At 40.8% G+C, this 20,836-nt stretch overlaps 1 protein-coding gene across 1 annotated transcript in view; it reads right to left on the bottom strand.

The window, feature by feature from the left end:
• trpc5a (transient receptor potential cation channel, subfamily C, member 5a) overlaps positions 1–20,836 on the bottom strand; it is a 122,878-nt gene that overhangs the window by 47,492 nt on the left and 54,550 nt on the right. Inside the window, exons 2-8 of the mRNA XM_069672826.1 lie at positions 16,034–16,075; positions 14,859–14,961; positions 13,979–14,229; positions 7,921–8,037; positions 7,718–7,780; positions 7,309–7,446; positions 6,331–6,537 (exon numbers count right to left, since the gene is read on the bottom strand). Coding sequence (XP_069528927.1) covers positions 6,331–6,537; positions 7,309–7,446; positions 7,718–7,780; positions 7,921–8,037; positions 13,979–14,229; positions 14,859–14,961; positions 16,034–16,066 — 912 coding nt within the window. The 5' untranslated portion in view covers positions 16,067–16,075. The remainder of the gene's footprint in view (positions 1–6,330; positions 6,538–7,308; positions 7,447–7,717; positions 7,781–7,920; positions 8,038–13,978; positions 14,230–14,858; positions 14,962–16,033; positions 16,076–20,836) is intronic.

Below are 20,836 nucleotides of genomic sequence, written 5' to 3'. Positions count from 1 at the left end.
AACATACACACCAATATGAATATATGTGCGACAGACCAGCAGTGCTCAAAATGTAGCTCATGTGCATCCAAATGGTTCTCCCAATTCTAACCCAGGTATATTCTTGGGTTGCCCCAATACTAACCCACTTAGCAGCCCTTCTAACACAGGTAAAGCTGCTCAAGCAGGCCCACTTTGGCTTTGTAGGCTGGGATGATACTAATGGAAGTTAGTAACCAGTCCCTTCAGCGAATTCAAACAAATTCAGCCAATCTCTGAGTATTATTTACTGTGCCTTTAATCTCTGCAGAACGCTGCATGCTGGAGACGGACAGCTGATCTGTTCTAACGAGACTCCGGTGTGTTCGTTTCTCTTTTCATGAGCTTCATGATCCGCCCTCAAACTACATGACACTTTATACAGTAAATACTTCATAACAAATCCAACACTCAATGTCTTCTTGTGATTATTTATCCATGTTGAAAACTGTTAGCCGTTCACTTTCCACCAATCAGAGGCTCTGTTACAAACCTGTGTCAGTGTTGATTTCGGAGTGTTTGTACAGTGAGATAGTCTGATACTCTAATCAATGGTTTATACAAGCGTAGCACCTGAAAAATATAAGTAGAACATCTTAAATGTGATAAATAATGTGTAGATTCTTCTTTGGCCAGCCTTAGGGTTAGGGTTAGCTAATGGTTAGCTAACCCTAACCCCATGGATAGCATTGAAATAGGCCTGCGCAGTGTGAAATTACTCTTCCAAGGAATTTGCTTTAGTTTCATTCCGTTTTTCACATTTTTTTGGCATCTTGACACCGCAATGGCTGGAAATGACGTCAATAGATGGCTTTATTGGGGTGTTTGTAGCTTACAGTGGATGTGTTATGTGTTACAAACCAAAAAGCCAGTAGAAACATATCAACTTTTTCAAAAAGTGCTATGAAACCAGACATTTTAGGCTGCAGCAGTCACAGAAAAAGCCTGGGGACTGTCGTAATGGTTCTGTGTCGTGTTTACAGAGCTTACAGTCTTTTAAATTCTTTCTGTAATAACACGACAAACATATATTCACTATATAACATTTCCATCATAAAGAACATGATGTATCTAAGGCCCAGATGTTGGTTTCCTCGGCCCATACAGTGTCCTTTTTGGTGGCAGATACAGATTATCCGCAACAGCCCTCTTCCTCTTCGTTCTCTTTCCAGCTACCTCTCCTCTTATTTCCCAACAATTTGAGTCTTATTATCCACTGACAGCTCTCTCTTCCTCCCTGCTTCCCTTTCTGTTGTTTTCTAACTCCTTACACCTTCTCATCTCGCCCCTGATTCCCTTCCTCTCCCCCCTGGTCTAAATTTGAGAGTATGTCTTATTTTGAGAGTCGCTCCTGCGGTCTCCACAACGCCGCGGGATGTTGTGAGAAATAAGACTTTCTACTTTTTGCGCGAGTCTCGCTCAAAGGACTTCTCTGCTCGAGCTGCAGCCAATTATACCTCCCAGCAAGGTGTGGAGGATGGCAGCCCACTTCAGCAGGCTGACAGCAGAAAGGCACAATGTAGAGCTGCTGTTAGTCGTAGTGCATGGCGGATATTTTAATTAGTGGTGCCGTCTGAGGTGCAAAACACAGAAGAAAATATGACCCTATCACTGATTGTTGGGATAAAGCTGAATTTAACATTTTACAGAATACTGAGCTCAAACTGTGTTTTATTCACTCTCTACCGCCAAATGACACAGTGGTAATTAAGCCTAGGGCCCACAGATGTAAACCTTGGATTTGCAGTATTACAAACTGGGTAAAAGTAAACTTCCACTCACTCGTGAAAAGCTGCGTTCTGTTTAGAATAGAATATAGAATATTCTTTATTGTCATTCTACATTAACGACGTGATTGAATGCAACCTTTTCCAGTGCAAAGATAAAAAAAAAGCTTATGAAAACAGTAAGACTATAGAGTAAAATAGTATAAAGTAAAGCAGTAAAAAAAATAATGAAATATAGCGCTGAAGATACACGCAGGGCACCCACTGCACAATCCCTTTATATTGCACCAAGCAGATTGCCAAAGTCAAGTCTCAGTGTATTTATTTGGCGTTTAGTGTGATTATTGCTTTTGGATAAAAGCTGTTTGTGTCCTGGTTTTAATTGTCCTGTATCGTCAGTAGTTCAAACAGATAATGTCCTGGGTGGGATGGTTTATAGCATTGCAATTAAACCGTAACCAGTTAATCAATTAGTTGTCCCAGCTCCCTTTGCAATGTAAATACTCGGCAGATACATTAATTAACAAAGATTCCACCATGATGTTGATGCAAAAGTAAAGTTAAAGCATTTGTTTCTTTATTTGCTGCTGCTAAAGCAAACCTTCCTTTTTAGTCAACATGTTATCATCTTACGTATTTAATTTATATTTTAGTCTGTTTTATTGATTTTTATATATTTTATTTTATTTTTCTTGATTATTTTTTTTTAGCTTATTTATTTCTTAAATTGTATTTTTTCTTATTTTGCTGTCTTTAAACATTTTAATCCTACCTCCTATTTTTCCTCATGACAAATTCATGATAGCGTTTCCTCGGTTTGTCAGCTTCCTATTTTATTGATTGACATTATTAACTCTATTAACCCCATTAGATCTCTGAAGTTAGTAGCCATAATGTTTCCGCTGAAACAAAACTGTAACTATATCTATCTGTGCAGTAAGCTATCCTAATGCAGGAGAGATAAACCTGCAAACTCACACAGAGTTGGTTGAAGACCCTAGAAAAAACTGTTTTAACTGAAGATTTTCTGTCAATCGATTAATTGTCGTTATTCAACACTTTGACTACTTTTTACATGTTTTTTTTTTCGTGGAAAATTCTTATGCTATAAAGTAACTGGTGACTAAAGCTGTCAGATAAAAATTGTGAAATATTAAATCAAATATTTTCTTCTGAAGTCTAATGAGTACAGTGTAGCATGAGCATCAATGCACTACACCCACCCCACTCCTTAATTGCATAGAAACAACTTTCACATTTTTGACAGTTGCATTTCTTGTTTGTGTTCATAAAGATATTAAAACATGTATTGATTTAAAATGTATTTTACCCACTAAATACTGTGTGTATCTATGTAAATGTATAACATGTCAGAAACATGTATTTAAGCCATCAGGAGATTGTTCTTAGCGTTGCTCACCGCTCACCAGCTGTGAACATTAATAGAAGATGTTCTAGTTAATAAGGAGTTGATGTTTAAGCTGCACATGGAATTATCTATTTAAAGCTTTTCTTTTAAGTTCTCAATTTATATGCTAATTTCTTCAGTCATCTCTCCCTCCACCACTGCATCTTTACTAAGCCCACATAATGCATTAAATCATCACCGCTCTGACTACTACACAAGGACAAGTTAGCAGTTTCATCCTTCTCTTCATCCCATTCAAAGGAATGTTTTTCACCACAACTACTCAGGAGAGACGCCCATACTGCTCCTTTTATCCTTTACTTTCACTCCGTCTTCACCTTTGTTTTCCAGGTACATAAAGTGCATACTAAATCTCCACGTCACCTCTGCTGCCTGAACAAAAAACCACGAGAAACACTTCCCTCTTATCTTCCCTTTAATCCATCCCTCCATCAACCACATCTTTTTTCTTATCACCATGCCTTCAATAGTGAAAAACTTTATCAACACCTCTAAAGGGCCCTACTTCTTCCAGTATATAATCCTTTCATTAAGTATTTTTGAGTTCTGAGCCTGTTTTTATCTGGCTTCTTAGCATGAACACAGTTAGCATTTCAAGCAATACAACTAGCTAAGGCATGCATGTGGAATAATAGCATATAAATACTAGGTGTTAGCATGTAAACATGATTGCAGCTAGCATGTTGAAGATGTATGTTTAGCATTTAATTCTGGATATTGCATTGTGGCTAACACATTGTTAGCATGTTAAAAACATATGTAGCATGTTTAGCATGTATTTAAGCATGGAAGTGTGTGATTAGCACATTTAAACATGCTCAAAATTAGGCTGTGCCACCATTAGTGTTTATATTCTATATTTAGTATGTTAGCTTAATAGCTTGTAATGTTAAGCATATTAACGGGTAGGCTAAATATAGCCTATGTTACATTTAGTATGTAGTGCTTAGAATGTTAGCTTGCTAGCATGTAACATTGAGTATGTTGGCATACATAATTGTTACTTTTGTTCAGACAACAGTTAAACTTTAAAAGTTAGCACCTTAATAATGTCATCCCAAGTTGATGTCTAATGTAGGCACTTGCATATTTGTCTTTATCTTATGTCTGTTTTATTTCACACTTTTTACTTTCATAGCTGCTTCTGCTTTATACTTGGTGCTAACGCTTAAAATCTTCCCCCTGTGAGAGAAAACACATCACCAAAAAAAACATGTCTAGCACTCCCATCTATCCTCCTTCGTCAGATCTTTACCTGTGTCACCCCGCCTCTCAAGAGGGAGAAAGCACTCCATTTCCTGTTCTTATCTCCCTGTCTCCCTCAATCCATCTAAGTATCATCCCATAGCTGCTGTCATCCCTCTTCTCCTCCCCTCGGTCTGTCCTTTCACATCTGTCTGCAGCATCTGTCTGTCGCAGAAAGCTGGAAACAGCAGGGAGCAGACACGCGGCGGACGAAGAGAGACAGAGACCGCCTTGGGGTTTTCTAACTCTTTTTTCTTTCTCTAACTTTATCCCATCAAATCTCCATCCCTCTCTCTCACTCTCTCATGCGCTTCCTTGATCCCTTTAGCTCTCCATTCTCCTCTCTTTCTATCCCATTAAATCTCTCGCCCGTGTTTGCTCACTTTGTTTCCGCTCACAGTTGTTCCAGCTCATTATCTCACTCAGTCCGATGCTTTCTATCGCCACCCTCTTTTTTCCCCCACTGCCTTACCAGCTCATTCCACTTCTCTCTGCTCTACGCACTTTCTCTGTGTCTATTTTGTACATCGTCTCGCATTCTCACTCTCTTCTGACAAGTCCCACGAGGAGAGCAACTAAGTCCCTCAATTCCTCAAAGACAAGAAAAATGCTGTACTGCAGGATCGTGTGTAAGTGTGTGTGTGTTTTACCGGATGAAAGTAGGGCAGATGGTTAGAGTCCATTAGAATATAGAAATTTATGCCATTCTACTGTATGTCATATATGTGATACCAGCATATTTACATACATTACATACTATTCATATTTTCATTCCGCAGATAATGGTGCTAATGTGTGCTAAAATTAGCTAACCGTAGGCTTCAGTTAGCATAAAAACATGCATTTAAAAGCCATCACGTTATTGGCATTTAGCATGTTGCAAGCAAAATATAAAGAAGTAAATAACTAATATGAAGCATATTTGCATCATCTTAAGCATGTAAGCATTTAGACATGAGTGCAACATGCACACAATTAGCATGTTAACCTAAAAGCCTTAGGTGTTTAAATCTGCATGTTAGCATGTAATGTTTGGCATACTTGTTTGTAAACACAGAACATAGTTAGCTTATCATAGATAACGTTTAGCGTTAGCATTGCTGAAAAAATACATTAAGATTAAGGTCATTTGGGTGTTGAAATGCAATGTTAGCTTGTTAGCTTGTGACTTAAAGCCTATAGACTGCACAACCACTGTTACCATCCTTACAGTTAGTATGTTAGATATAAATATTTTGAAATAAATGCCTTACATATTGGCTTCTTAGCATGCAAAATTCAACATGCCAGCATATATTAGCATATAAACAGCCATCATTAGTATGGTGTTTAGCAGGATGGGAATGTAATGTAGAATGTATTGGTGGTCTTGGTATGTCATTATATGTATATTTAACATCAACATAGAAAGTCTTAAAGCGTCAGGAATCCTCTAAATGTCAATGTCAAGCCATCCAAAAGTTCACACTGGACCAAAGACAGTTCAACAAAGCTATTCCTATAGCTGTGTATAAAGTAATAAATATAATACACACGTCTATTCATGCTGATATTTGCTAACCAACCTTGACACCAGTGAATCCACACTTACGTACAAAAATGTTTAACTACAGATGTAGGTCACTCAAGAAGCCTGCTATACCCAGTTCCTCAGTATACACAGTTTTCACCACTATTTTCAGCCAAAAGAACTACAACATCTCAGTTGTCAGGGGGAACAAGCTTACTCCTTCAAAACGCCAACCTTACAGCATCCAAAGAAAGCAGTTATTTCAGCTGGATGACAGTGTGTTTCCAGCCTCTTTTAAAGGAATTTGAGAGATTTTTAAAGGCCTGGAATTTTTGACAACTTCAGACACACTTCTCCAGGGATACCGTGAATATTGGCTACTACCCAGGTGGAGTCCCTACCTCTTTTTGGTGGTATTTTATGGCCAGTTTTAGCTTAGCCAGGTCGTGGCACTGTCTGGGGTCCAATTCCTCGCTCTGGTCATTGTCTCTGTGGTTCAGGATGGTTTCCAGCTCTCTAGAACTCCTGGCCTGGTCCAGAAGGTCTTTGGCGAACCGCTTGCACTGCTGCGACAGCTCCTCGTACTCCTGACGAAACTCATTCTCTACCTGCGGAGAGAAGGAGAGGAAGATTTTTTAGTACAAGTTTTGAGAATGGTAGAAAACATTTTTGAAGTATTTATGGTGGGTCAAAAGCTGTCCATAACTTTGACTTCCAACTCTGTAGAACTGCTGCTCAGTTCTGAAGCCTTTATTGTGAAGACTTTGCACTGGAAGAGGGGAGATTTTGCTCTTCTTTCACACGATAAAACACTTTCTTAGGATATATTTTAAAAAAAATCACCCAACACTAACATAGCACAAGTGAAGGAAACACTAGAGGCAAATGAGTAAAATACATGGTATCGGATGCTGCTGTGCCTTTAGATGATTTAAAAATACATCAGCTTTTGAATGTGACATCCGTTTGCTCCAGTTGCTCCTGGTGGACCGGCTTTTTATTGTGACAGTTTCAGGTGGTGTCTAATTATGACAGTTTGGCAGTATGCTGTATATTGTGGAATTGAAAACGGCAGGAAATAAAGAAGCTAATCCTACCCTGGTCCAAATCCTTCACTTACTGTTCACTGTACAGCAGACTAAACCATCTACACCAACAACAAATTGTGCAAATCATTTCTTCTGCAAGTTCAAAGCTTAATCCAAAAGGCAACTAGTCTTGGTTAAGGTTCTAGAAGAACTTTCACCTCTCATCTGAAAGGCTTCGAATTACCATGACCTGGATGACTGAGAACCTTCACAGACTTCTTCTGCAAGAGGAACTCTGTATCATAAGTCTTACCAAGTAAAGACACAATCTAAAGGCATTGATATCCATACCTTGCTGAGTTCTTTGAGTTCCCAGCCCAGTCTGAAGGCTGTGAGGATGGGGTCTTCACTAGACAATGCAATGAGGGAGGGCGAGGCCAGAGCTTTGTAGATATTGAGTCGAGACCGTGAATGCCGAAGACTGTCGACCTAAGAAGGAGGAAGAGAGATAAACAAGAGCAAAGAACAATGTCAAAACCAATACATACCATATAATATCTATCTACAAATCAGTTTTAGACCAGATATTTAATTGGTCAAATATTGTTCAAGGAGCAGAGTCAAGTTTAGATATCCAATCATTAAAGAAATGTGCTAAAAAATAATCGCCAGTGCTGGATTTACAAATGGGAGTAATAACTATCCAAATATTCTGCTGCCAACAAAGACCAATACAATTTCCAGATAAATGATCACTTACCTCTGAGCTAGATACACACTCAACACAGTCGCATCGTATCTGGTGTGGTCTGGGAATGGTGACCTGTACAGAACAACAACATCATATCAATCAATAGTCTTTCAATTCCTACTTCAATATTTAGCTTCTCAGACAAAAACATACATACTCGTCTTGAAAGGTTTTTTAATGAATTTATGGGAATGATACTTGTGTGTTATTACCTTTCGCTGGACAAGGAGCTTGATGATCTCGTAATTGTTGGTGTGAGCAGCAAGCATGATGGGAGTTATGTCTGGGGTGAACTCTGAAAACTGACTGTCCATCATCAGTGAGGGCACCTGAAGAACAAGGAACAGAAACACCTTCATAAAATGCTTTAGGGAACCAACATCAAGCCACATGTAATGGATTTCAGAAGGCTGCAACGGTATTATAATGTGTCACAAACCATCCATACAAACGTTCACTGTAAGAATAAAAGTGAAAAAGTGCTTGTGTGACAAAAAACATAAGCAACAGTAAGGCCTCTGATACTGGCACACACACACAGTACTCCAAGACATCAGAGGAAGGAGTGTGAGGAGCAGACTTGAGGAAGAGGAGGGACAGAGGGTTGAGGAGGAGGAGTGAAGCGAATATGTGTGGACTCTCTTTCATCTCTCAGAGGGAGAATGAAGCAGAGGGCTCCCTCTGTCCTTCTCATCTTATCTTCCCGTCTATCTAACCGTCTTTTCTACCTCTCTGTTTCCCATATTCTCCCATTTTCCCTCCACTCCGTCTGACCCCTATTTCCCTTCTTCATCTCCTCATTTGACCAGTTTTTTGGTTTTTCTACCTGCTTCCTCATCTCATATCTCTCCTTTCTGTTTCTGTCTCTTCTGATCCTCTCTCTCTCTCCCTCTCGCTCTGCTGCCAAAACCTTTTTCCTCATCTGATCTCTCATGTTTTTTTTTCCTGGCGTGATAAGAAGTGTGAGAACAGCTGCCACTGGCTCGGCATCACACACTGATTAATGAGACAAGGAGAGAACAAACTCATACAGGTAAATATGAACAAATTCAAAGTCGCAAACACTCGAGCACACAGTGAGATAATCTACATAAATTTCGATTTCATATATTTTTCATGTTTGAAAATAATCCTGTTTCGAGATGCTGGACACTTCAGAAAACACTCCCACTAGGACTAACCCACATTAGAAAAACATAACACTGCAATATCTTATGGTTGTTTTTTTGCACTGCAGCTTATATTCATTGGAAAATGTTTTCCTTTTTAAGAGATATAATCCAAGTGAACCAGAGGACATTTGAGCCCATGATAATTAGAGCTGACCTGAAGTTAAGTCAACTTGGATAGTCCTTGGAGGAAATATATTGGTTGACTTTTTGGTGCAGATTGGTGTTAGCTTCCTGGAGTCATTGCTGGTACACTGGCAATTGCTCTCAGCCAAGAATTAGTCCTGCACCCAAACTCTGGAAAACCACAAATTGTGGTTTTTACACTTTGGTTTTGTCCTGGTGAAGGAACTAAAATGCTCAGTAGTGAGCTCTAGCTGTTTTGGTAGCTTTAGCCATAGCCAAGCTAGGTGTTTCTCCCTATTTCCAGCCTTTAAGCCAAGCAAATCTAACCAACAACTGGTTAGTTAGGTTAACTATATGGCCCATATTGCCAGGAAACCCCCATTTTCTTTTCTCCTGCAGTCAGTTCGCAATTCTCCTGCATTTCTCTGAATTTATTATAAAAAATGTACATATTTTTTCCTGATTTGTTATTTGAAGCTGTTATATAGATCTGCATGGTATGTGAATGTATAAGAACCCAGACTTTAAAATCATATTTCTTTCCGAATTTGGCTGATATTGGAATACATATACAGTCTTTAAAATTAGGTAAACGGTTATGGAACCAAAACTACTTTTTAAGGTTTCAAAAAAAGTGTACTCGGATCCAGGCCCGGGTCCCTAATGTGAAAGCCCCATTAGACATTCGGCCTCACACAGGGCACCAACTCCAGTCTCCTGACCGAGGGTCCTGCATTTGTTGGGCCCATTCATCCACCCCCACCTCCTCCTGGAGTAGAGTTGACTTTATATCTGTTTGTAGTACATCACCTGTATTCCTCCTATGCTATAGTCCCATCATTTTCTTCTTCGGTCACAATGGGTCATTGCCACGCAATTGACAGATTATTACAGCCCACTCAGTCTGTAGAGTAGGAACCTAATGTCTCATATCTGCTCCTGATGACAACTAGTAACGGCCATTAAATGAGCTTAAACACCCTTCTGATTCTAGATGTGTGCATATTAACGTGTCTGGGAAAATAGCCTCCAGTTGTCCTTTTTTCTCCTCTGTTTTTATCTAAAAAAAGAATACCCCCCATTAATAAATTGGATCAGAATGACAGGGTTTCCAGCACCAACTGTCTGGAGTTCCAATCTTTGTTGATTTCTTTCATATGACTTCAAGGGAGTCTGACTGATCTGCAGTTTTACTAAATCAGCAGTTCCTTTGTGGCTTTTTCTCCCTCATTTTTCTGCATCTAACCAGGCAAACGGGCCCACAGTGGGACACTACAAAGACAAATTCACTGTTTGTTTGAAAATGTGTTTCGGTGGCTCAGGCGGTAGAGCAGGTTGCAGGGTTTGGTTTGATCCTGAGAACCATATGCTCACAGGTTGAAGAAGGTGAGGGGTGAGAGGTACATTACAAAGTGCTGTTAGGTGAAGTCTAATGGTAGTGATAACTGCTGATAACAGCTCATTTCATGGTCTGTTAACATCTGAAACAGGTGCAGAAATACACTGAAAAAGTGCATCTACAAGCTCACACACACAGAAATCAAAACAACCAGAATTGTTGTTTGAACCCAACAGCACATGCACATACACATTTAATCTTTTTCACACTCTTCACACATCAAAGGAAAGTGTGAGCGAGCTGCAAAAAACCTTTCCTCATCTGCATAGCGCTCTCTCTCTCTTTCAGAAACTATTTGTCTCACTTTTTCCTACTTCACTGTTGATATGCCTCATTTTATATTCCGAGAATACCTCTCTTCATGTTCTACACTCTTTCGTTTTTTATATATTTGGTTTCTCCAGCTCTCTTTGTCTTTCGCCCTCCAAAATTTATGTAACTCTCTTCTTTTCTCTCTGCATGCTCAGCAAAAAGAGATTTAGATTTTATTCTCCTTTACATGTTTTATTTCTGCCTTCTTTCTTTCCTTCCTTACCGGCATTGCTGCCTCATTCCTTCTCTTATTGAGCTGGTGATGTAGAAAACTACATTTGCTTGTATTAATCACGGAGTAGGAGAGGAGAGGAAGGGAGCACAGATGAAAAAGCGAGTGAGGGGGGAGGATGGAGAGAGAGAGAAAGAGGAAATAAAAGAGAGAGGGGGAGTCAGATTGAGTCAGATGGAGAGAAACAGCAGAAAGGTCAACAGTTTTGCTCGCCAAGAGAAGATAAAAAGCATCGACTGTACCTGTCAGCTTAGAGAGAACAGTTTAGAAAACACATACACAGACATCCAGCTCTTAATATAGGTATCACATGCAAACACACACGGAAAGCTTTTAGGGTAAAACTTCCAAAATGCTGCTGTTGTTGGAGTCATGTGTTTGTATCCAGATCAGTAAAATTTACTGTGACTCCTTTTACGCAGAGAATGTTCCTATGTATGGCACCCCATAGGGCATTGTCCCGCTAGCTATGAGCAAGTAGGCTAACGTTAAGCTAGCAGGACTCAAAGTCAATAACATTGCACAAGGTAAATAGCATGTTTCAATATATTAAACTAGCTAGTTTTCCAGCCATTTCCTTTTACGTAAATCAACATATCAAAGTATTTTTAAGCTGAAATCTTTTTGCTTTATATAATAAATATATTATACGTCAAGTTGTTATGGTTAATCTGACCTCTGCACCATGTTAGCAGTGTGTGTTTATTCGTTACTAACAGCTAAGATACTGATTGCACAGACTCCAGCCTACTCCTAGCTAAGCCCAACATTTTCTTCTTCTTGTCTCTGCACATCATTGAGCAAAATTAATCTTTCCATTGATCTGATATGCAACTGATTATTCGCTTACTGTTGCAAGTCAGGCTTTCTTTCAGTTTACAACCAAAATGATTGCAGATTTAACGCTTCGAATTCATAGTAAGTCTCACAACAATGGGTCCTTGATTTCAGATAGCCGCAGCTCAGCTAGCTAGAAAAGTAAGCTAACATTAGCTCCATTAGCTGGTTAGAAAGAGTCTCCTGCGTTTTATGGTTGTCAAGTGACTCATTTAATGGCATCTTTTAAAGGCACTAGATGGCTAACAGTTACATAAGAAATATTGAGCTAAAGGACTGTTGCTAAAGCTACATGTCTGAAGCAAAGAATCTGCATCCTCTTGACTGACAGACGACATTTTTTGGATGATGTTTCTAACATTGTTTGGACAGTTTTAAGCTCATTTTAAATACTTGTAATATGTTTTTATTGTTGTGCAAATGTAATTATGCTGTATGTGTTATGTAAAGCAGCAGATAAACACTAGGAACTACTCTGTATTGAACCATGTTCACTTAGTGCTTGTATACAATGCATTCTAAACAATGTAGTAATAATAATTCAAGATAGAGCACCTCGTAAGTGTTACCATGGCCCCAAATATATGTTACTTATATTTTATTGTAAGTATTTATATTATTTTTTCTATGAAGTAAATCTAATCTTATAAAATAAAATTAAAAAAAGAAGAAAAAAAAAGCGTGTATGGAAAGAAAGACATAAAGAAAGAAACAGGGAGAATATGAAAATGGATGAAGGAGATGTGAGAAAAGAAATCAGAAAAAAGAGTAACAGAAACGCAGCAAGAACAGATTTGTTCCCATCCTCGTCCAACTGAGAGGCGACCAAAACCTTCCCACAATCCTCTGCTTCGGCCAAGGGGTGGTTGCCATGGTGACGTGGAACCTCACAGCCTCAGACGGTCCAGGAATTAATGTACGAGAAGAAGTCTGTTTGTCTTCTCTTTATTTTTTTTTCTCTGTCTTTATTTAAAGAAGTCGCCTTGTTCCCTCCTTCTCTCTCTCTCTCTCTCTCTCTCTCTCTCTCTCTCTCTCTCTCCTCTGATCTTCTGTTCTTTTGTAATGTCTCTCTCTCTCTCTCTCTCTTCATCTCTACTCCCTTATGATTTTAATCTCTCACTCTTTCACTTCCTCTCTCACCATTAACTCCTACACAGTAACTGAACTGAGCAACATGTTCTTTTACTCACACACACACACACATAGACGCACACACACACACACAGAAAAGTAGCAGGCAGACAAATATACTGTCTGTCTCTAAATCCTATTTCACAGTGTGTCTATAAAAACGAGCTGTTTAATTTCCCTGCTCTCAGCACAATGTGGCATGAAGCGTTACAATGAATGGATGTACTACTCATTAACACACACAGACACACATGGTAATGGAAAAACACACACTGACGCACTTAACCGATGAGTAAATGCAAACACGTGCGCGCATGAATGCGTCTGGATGCTACACATTAGCATACATCCATGGAGGGTGTCGCTCTCTATTGTTCAAACACACACAAACACAGAGGTCCACACAATACACTGCATAAAAAGATGGCCGACATGACAGCTCCCTTAAAGTGAAGCCAAACCCTCTGTATCGCCCCCTGCTGACTGGCTGCAGTATAGGTCATACAGCCCGCCTCCTCTATGTTAACAGATGGGACATGAGTCAAACTATAAAATCAAAATACACGGCAAACACATGTTTCTCAAACGTGGTTTCTGTCATTATAGTTAGTTCTTATCATGCTGATTTATGTCCAAGTGTTCATTTTTCTAACAATTTTACTTTTAATTAGTTATTTGATGCTGTAAAAAGGGGGTGTGGCCTCATGATTGACAGCTCTGTTGACAAATCAGGCTCCTGTTCCCGAGTAGCAGAGTCAAGGAGGAACGGCGAGAGGAGACGTAACTAACACTACAGTCATTAAACTTTCCATAAGCGTGAATATCTGCTTCAGACCAACACAAGAAGCTGTTCTGCTGCAGACTGAGCCCACCTGAGGGCTCCAACACGTCAAGGCCACGAGGTAAAGGTGTGTTTTGGAAGCCGATATCTACTGCACACACTCAGGGTACAAATGGTGGTAGCGCCTGCCTTGGGGAGCATTTTGGCTTCACTTTTGGAGGAACAAGAGGAGGGGGAGACGCGTCATCGGTCGTAACATACAATAAATGGTCCGCACACATACCTGCTTCTCGCCGCTGGGCCGTCTATGTGACAGCAGCAGCTCCACGGCGCCCACCACCTCCTTCCTAATGGCGTAGAGGAGAGCGTCCCCCGTGTGGATGCCGTGGTCGAGCAGGAGCTCCATGATCTCCAGGTTCTCGTTCTCGATGGCGATGAGGAGCGCGCTGCGACCCAGCGGATCCAGGCAGTTCACGTCCATGTTGTAGTAGACCTCCGCCTCGCGAAGGGCGTGTTTGACGCCGGCATAGTCCCCTAGTGAGGCAGAGGGAGGGGGAGGGGAAGAGTGAGAAGAAAGAGACCGAACAGAACAGAAAGGTGTTTTGAGGGTTCCAGTTTTCCACAGGGTGCACTGATTTAATAACTGATGTTCTGCCTTCCAGGTGCCATAGCATTACAAAGCGGTGTATTCAATAATTCAATAAGTAAAATGGAGAGTATGAGACATTATTATTTTTAATACTGATAGAACAATGTGGAAATAAAATTGTACCTTTGTAGCTGATCGAGGTGCAGAATATACCACACAGTGCTTGTTTATAAAACCACAAAGCTCCATCAAAGAACTATCTACGACAAAGTGACTGATAAGCTTCTGCATACAGTGCTAAGAGTTGCATCTACTATTGAATGGGTTTATATCCTGAGAGAGCATGATGGGTTTCAGTATCTTGTCCAAGGGCACAATAACAGGACACCAGCACATGTCAGCTGTTGCAGTGATGACACCTGTGAACTGTTGGCTAAAGCAGGAGAGACTGACCAGCTGCTGCCACTGTTCAGCCATCAGGAAACATCGACTCAGCATCATTTAGGAGGTGACTAGGCCAGCAGAACGAAGATAAAATGAAGAGGTGGATGGATGGAGGGTGGAAGGTGTGTACCTTTCTCTACAGCGGTGAGGTAGGCCCTCTCCTCAGCAGACAGCTCCACTTCAGCCCGGACGATCTGAAGCGGGATGCGGTCGCGGTACGGCGAGTACGTCGCCTAAAAGCAAACACAAAGAGGAAAAACTGGTATGATAAGGATTATGTTTTTAAGCATCACCAAAAAAAAGTGCATCTCAACCTTTGGAGTTTTTAGACAATTTGATTTGGACCGGCATTATAAAAACGTCACAGTTTGGTTTAGGGCTTAAACAGGCATATAAATCAAATAAATCAGCTGCTTGTTTATTTGGAAAAACAATGTTCTCTGTCGTATCTGCAATCCATTTTTTAGATCAGGTTCCATTTTTTATGCAGTGTCGGATATTTCATTTAATAAGTCAACCCTTGAAAACAGAGCCCACTTCATTTGTCATCGTAATACAGCTGAACCAGACTCATAATGCAGGCGAGACTGTGGCTGAAAACACAAATTTAGTGTTGAAATAACCATGAAGTTACAGTGAATAACATCAGTCTGGAGTGAGTTACACTCATGGATGATTTCATTGCTCGACAGTGTAAAACAGGAGGAAGATAAATAGACTGACAGACTTGATTTTGTTTGAGTGTGTGAGTTGTATTCCTGTCTATCTATCTTTGTGAGGACCTCTACATCTTTACAGCAATGTGGGGACCCCATGGACAGGGGCGGATCTAGAGGATTGGCCAGGGGCCCCCATTGAAATCTGAGTGGCCACCCCAAAATCCAAAACTATGATTGGCTATTTGCCCTGTCAGGGGCAGAAAATCAACGATTTGGGCTGTGTTGCAACAGGCTATTTCTTTGCATTTCATTGTGGCACTTCTCCTTTTGATAGTACTTTAAATTGTTACTCTGGACATACATCTTCTTTTTGAGTCCTTAAAGAATTAAGCTAAGAAGATGTATATGTTGCCACTCAGTGGAGATAGAAAGGGTAAATAAATGCTATTCATTCGTGTGTATGTTTGTGTGGACACATATTTCATGCCCCTGTCAGTGCCCCAGTTGGGCCACCCCAGTCAAAAAAGACTGGATCCGCCCCTGCCCATTGAAAAGTGTTAACACTTTAGGGTTTGTATAAGCCTGCACGGATCTTATGTAAGATACAACATTGTCCTCCCAAAATGTTTGTGTGTGCTTGACTCACCTTCTTGTAGTACAACTGTGTCATGGGATTCATCTCGCCAGTCTGGAAGAAAGGAAGACAGAAGGGAGAGTTACTACACAAGACCAGGGAGAGGAATATCGACGAGTGCTTCACAAGAATAAGAAGCACGTTTGGAAAAAATCACAAAACATCCATTATCTACACCGCTTATCCTGTTCAGGGTCTCGAGAGCTGGAGCCTTTCCCAGCCGTCTTCAGTCGAGGGGCGGGGTCACACCTGGACTGATTGCCAAGGCTGACACATAGAGACAGACAACCTTTCAATTTTAGAGTCACCAATAAACCTAACGTCTTTGCACGTGTGGGAGGAACCCGGAGAGAACCCACGCATACACAGGGAGAACATGCAAACTCCACACAGAAAGGCCCACTACGTTGGGACTGGGATTCAAACCAGGAACCTTCGCACCTTGAGGCGACAGCGCTAACCACTGCACCACCGTGCAGCCCCAAAACGTAAATATAGAAGAACAAAATAAACCTGACATCCCTGAAACAATGTCCCTGTAAGTCAAGATAATAAGAGTCCACACTTTCTTTGTTTTTACCTTCAGAGGCAAAACGATCCTTTGAAAACTGTTCTTAATGTCTTCTTTGGATTATCCAGAGTGACTGGGACATTTTTCTGGATAGGCACATGCTTTTTTTTCAGAAATCCCATCAGCAGAGATCTTACATGCCCAGAAAACTCAAATAACCACCTTGGGGTTGCAGGCCTTCACCAACCAGTCAATTTGCAGTTGACATCTGTTGGTATCTCACACCGAATGACAGACTATGGCCCAGACGGGAGACATAATCTTGTATCGTGAACATATCTGAAAGATCAAACAAAGGCAGAAGTAGGTCCACGTTAAACAGGAGAGGTCCAACTACATTCATTTACAAGAGTATTTGTAATACCAGAGAAAAGATCTCTCAGAGCACTTGATTGGCAGTAGATCACTCGGAAGAAAACAAATAAAACAGATGCAATAAACTCCATTACATTGATGATATTCCCATCCACAGATGAGGCCGGACTTGAGGTTGCAGTGAACTTTGATCCACCTCACTATATTTGGTTCATCCTTGAACCCAAGTGGACGTTTGTGCCACATTTTACGAATATGTCTTCAGATGTTTCTAAGATATCTGGATCTTAAGAATGGGATGGACCAATGGACAACTAAAACCAACTCCAGGTCAGAAGCATAAGAAGTTTGCACGGATAAATACCAATATGGGGTTAGCGTTGGGGCTTCTTTGAGTGAACTGTCCCTTCAAGATGATCCAATTTTCTGTCACAGTTCAACAAGATGTGAAGGAATTTATCTTTGTGGCTGTATGATTACAATCAGGAATGGTATGACCGACAGAGTGTAGGCAGATTGAAATAATATAACATTTTCGTAAAAACAAAGTGTAGGACCGGAAATTGCAAATTTCTCTTGACTGAAGATCGGTAAGAACTCTCAGCGTCGCCTAATTCCATCTGACATTTGCAGAGTTGCAGAGAGGCAGCAGACAGCAGTGGTTCAGTGGTTGTACTTCGACAAGACATTAACCTGAATTTAATCTGACAGTGAGAGAGACAGTGATGGACAGGCAGACTGTCGAAGCAGTGCAGATTAGTGACTCTACATACATTTAGCACAATAACACAGACCAGGATAAGCCTCATCCTGCAGTATTAGTGGCTCCAGTCTTGTTAATGCACGTAATCCCCAGAACCACTGCCTCCTGCAGAACGTGCAGACACTCAGGCTGTTTGCACACCTATGTGTATTTGTGTAGGTTAGGACTTTTTGCACCATAATTAACCCCACATTTATTTATTTTGTAGACGATTATGCACTTTGATTGTTTGTCATTTTCCCACGCAGTGTGGGATAAATGTTCAGCAGTAGGGAGCCGTCAAAATGAATCCAGAGGAGAAAAATTCTGATAACCATCTGCATTATGTCTGCCAGAAGGGAAGCGCTCATTACTGAAGCTGCTGGTGTGAATATCGGGGTCGTTAATTTTGTGAGTAAATACTGCTGTAGTTTCCCCAAGGAAAAGAACAACGATGAGGACTCGGACAAAAAATATCTCAGTCTCAGCATCATTAGTCAGACATGCGATGGAAGTGACGGTGGCCAGGAGCAAACTGCAGTCTGCACAGATGCTCACTTCCAGCTGTTTCCTTACTCAGGAGGTAATCGATGCGCTGATGGCAGAGTTTATCATATTCAACTACAGGTGTGTTCGTTTCTTGAATTAAACAACAAAAATTGTCTGACCGACCTGGCAACGTCCAATCCAATTCAAGGCGACGTCTAATTGCTGATCAAAAAAGTTTAGTCACATAAGACTAACCCACCAAATCTGGTGGTCTGGATGTTTAGCTTTCGATCCAGCCAAAATTAACAAATGAACTCTAAACTGAAGTTCAGCCTGGTTGGTCTGCCAGAGAGGGTAGGCGGAGCTAAGCGGCTGCTTTTCCGGTCTCTGCAAGTGTTGCGAGTAAACAGTAATCTACTATGGCTGAACAAACAAAGAAAAGATCGATGACTACAGATACAACTTCAACAATAAGTGACAATCCAAAGAAAAAGAAACAAATTGGACGCTCAGATGAAGGCAAACAGTCTAAAAAGGAAAGCGACCTTCAACAGTTAAAACCGGAGCCAACCGTGGACGTCACACATACAACATTCCCTCTCTCTCTCTTTCTAACTCATCAACTGACTGTGAGCATTTCCCTTTTCCAGTTATACATTACATTGGATTGATTTCTATACCTTTAAGGAACTTGACGTGTGCAGCTGTGCTTTGTAGAAGCATTAAATCAAGGCTTTTGTCTGCAGATACTCATGATGAATTACCTTCCATCAGGGGCAAGAAAGTGTCATTTCATTTTCGTGCTCTAGACCTTGTATCTAAATACTTGAGTCCTCTGAGAGGGATATAATCATAAGTCACACCACATTGCTTCCAAAGAGAGAGGTGAGTTTCCTGCCACTTTCCCGCAGTCAAAGAGCTTTAATGAAGCTGAAAAGAAAAAGAAACATTCAGCGCTGACTCACGGCCCCAACTCAAGTGAAGTGGAGTCCTAGTCAAGACCTTTAAAATACTCACAAACCCACGGCAGCTAAACACACCTGTGGCTTCTCCTCCTGTCAGGTTCAAACACAGTTCTCTGGTGAAGAAGACGGACAATCTCTGCCAGAAAGAGACGAGTTCGGAACCTGACATCTGACCGGAGAGCGTCTGAGTCTGTCAGGCTCTCTCTGCAGGCAGGTAGTGGAGGTATATCGTGGTCAGAATTATTGGTCTCGATGGATGCGAATGTTTTGCTCCACTGACGATGTCATTTTTGTTCAAAGCATTGTGCTCGTAAGAAGAAAAAGAAGACCTATCTGCTGTCAGTCGACCCTTTATCAGCAGCTGACAGATAAATTAATGCCTGCAGATACCAGCGTTGTCAAGTGGACTGAAAATACTGACTGGAAAAGGCAGTTTCCATGGTGCTTTCAAGCAGAAATGTTACACAGGGTTACTGCCAAAACTGAAAGTGTGAGTACTTCTACTCGTTGTACTTCAAGTAATTTATTCCAGCAATAATGGAGCTGATTAAACTCGATTAGCCACAGAGGAAGAGGCAGGAGGAAGCACCACGACCCCGGCGTCTTGTACGTGTCTGACCTTTTTGTAATGAGCTGCAGTTTGCCATTTTAATTCAGCTGATTTATTTGCAGTAAATGAGTTCACGTCCAGGGTGACCTTCAGTGACCACAACAGGACTGCAGTCAGCCGAGCCGGGCTGAGTGGAACGGAACGCGACAAGATTAAACTGGACTGTAACAAACAAATGACTCGACCTGGCGTGGACTATTTTTTTATTAGGAGCACCTGGTCGGATGGAGGACAAACGAGGGGCTGGGGCGCCAAAATGTTTACTTACAAGGACATTTTGGAACATTAGAACCACCGGGGGTCACAGTATACCTAAAACCGCCAACAGGTAACATGTACCCGCTGTCAGAATGTACAAGGTTCATTTATTTGTCCTTTTACAACACAAAGTTGTAGAATGAAATGATCGATGTGGAGTCTTTACGCAGCTTACAAAATGACAACATGACAATGAAATATATACAACAACAAACTTTATTTGCGAAGCGCTTTGTGAACAAGGTGCTTCGCAGAAAACAGAGTAAATCTCTTCCTCTTATCCATGTTGAACTGAAGTTTATGACTTGATGAGCAACTTGATGACACACAGTAGTAGAAAAAAAGCCGTTGCCACAGCAACATGCAAAGTATCAATCTCAACCAGTGGTTCTCAAAGTGGGGTCCTAGGACCCCTGGGGGTCCGCAAACCATAGCCTGGGGGTCCGTGAAATAATTATAATAAATGTATAATAAATCATAAAATTGTGCTATATCATTAAAACTGCATGTCTATAGATGACGACCATTTGTGCCAATGAAACATGCATGTTGTGTCCATTACTCCCGCCCACATTAGCTTTGGACCAATAGAAACTGACATGATTGTGACACATGACGTCGATCTGTCATGAATCACTCAGCTCACTCAGGTCGCAGCGAACCATTCCTGCAGCTGCTTACTGCTAATAAGTGAATTCGGTTAATTTTCTGAAAGCTTTTAAGATCAATTAGTTGAAAAGTATGAATGCTGTCGAGTTGGATGAAATAACGCTCATGTGTTAGCGTTACTAACATGATTCAAACTGAAATGTTTTTTGTTTTTTTTCTACGAAGCAGGTCTGAAGTATTTAGGTTGGTAAGTTTT

Source organism: Semicossyphus pulcher, unplaced genomic scaffold, assembly GCF_022749685.1.
Source record: "Semicossyphus pulcher isolate SPU_LCO1_2020_fin unplaced genomic scaffold, fSemPul1.0.p SCAF_21, whole genome shotgun sequence".
NCBI classification, from domain to species: domain Eukaryota; kingdom Metazoa; phylum Chordata; class Actinopteri; order Labriformes; family Labridae; genus Semicossyphus; species Semicossyphus pulcher.
Note: the sequence above shows the minus strand (reverse complement) of the source record. Positions and strands in the feature narration are given on the sequence as shown.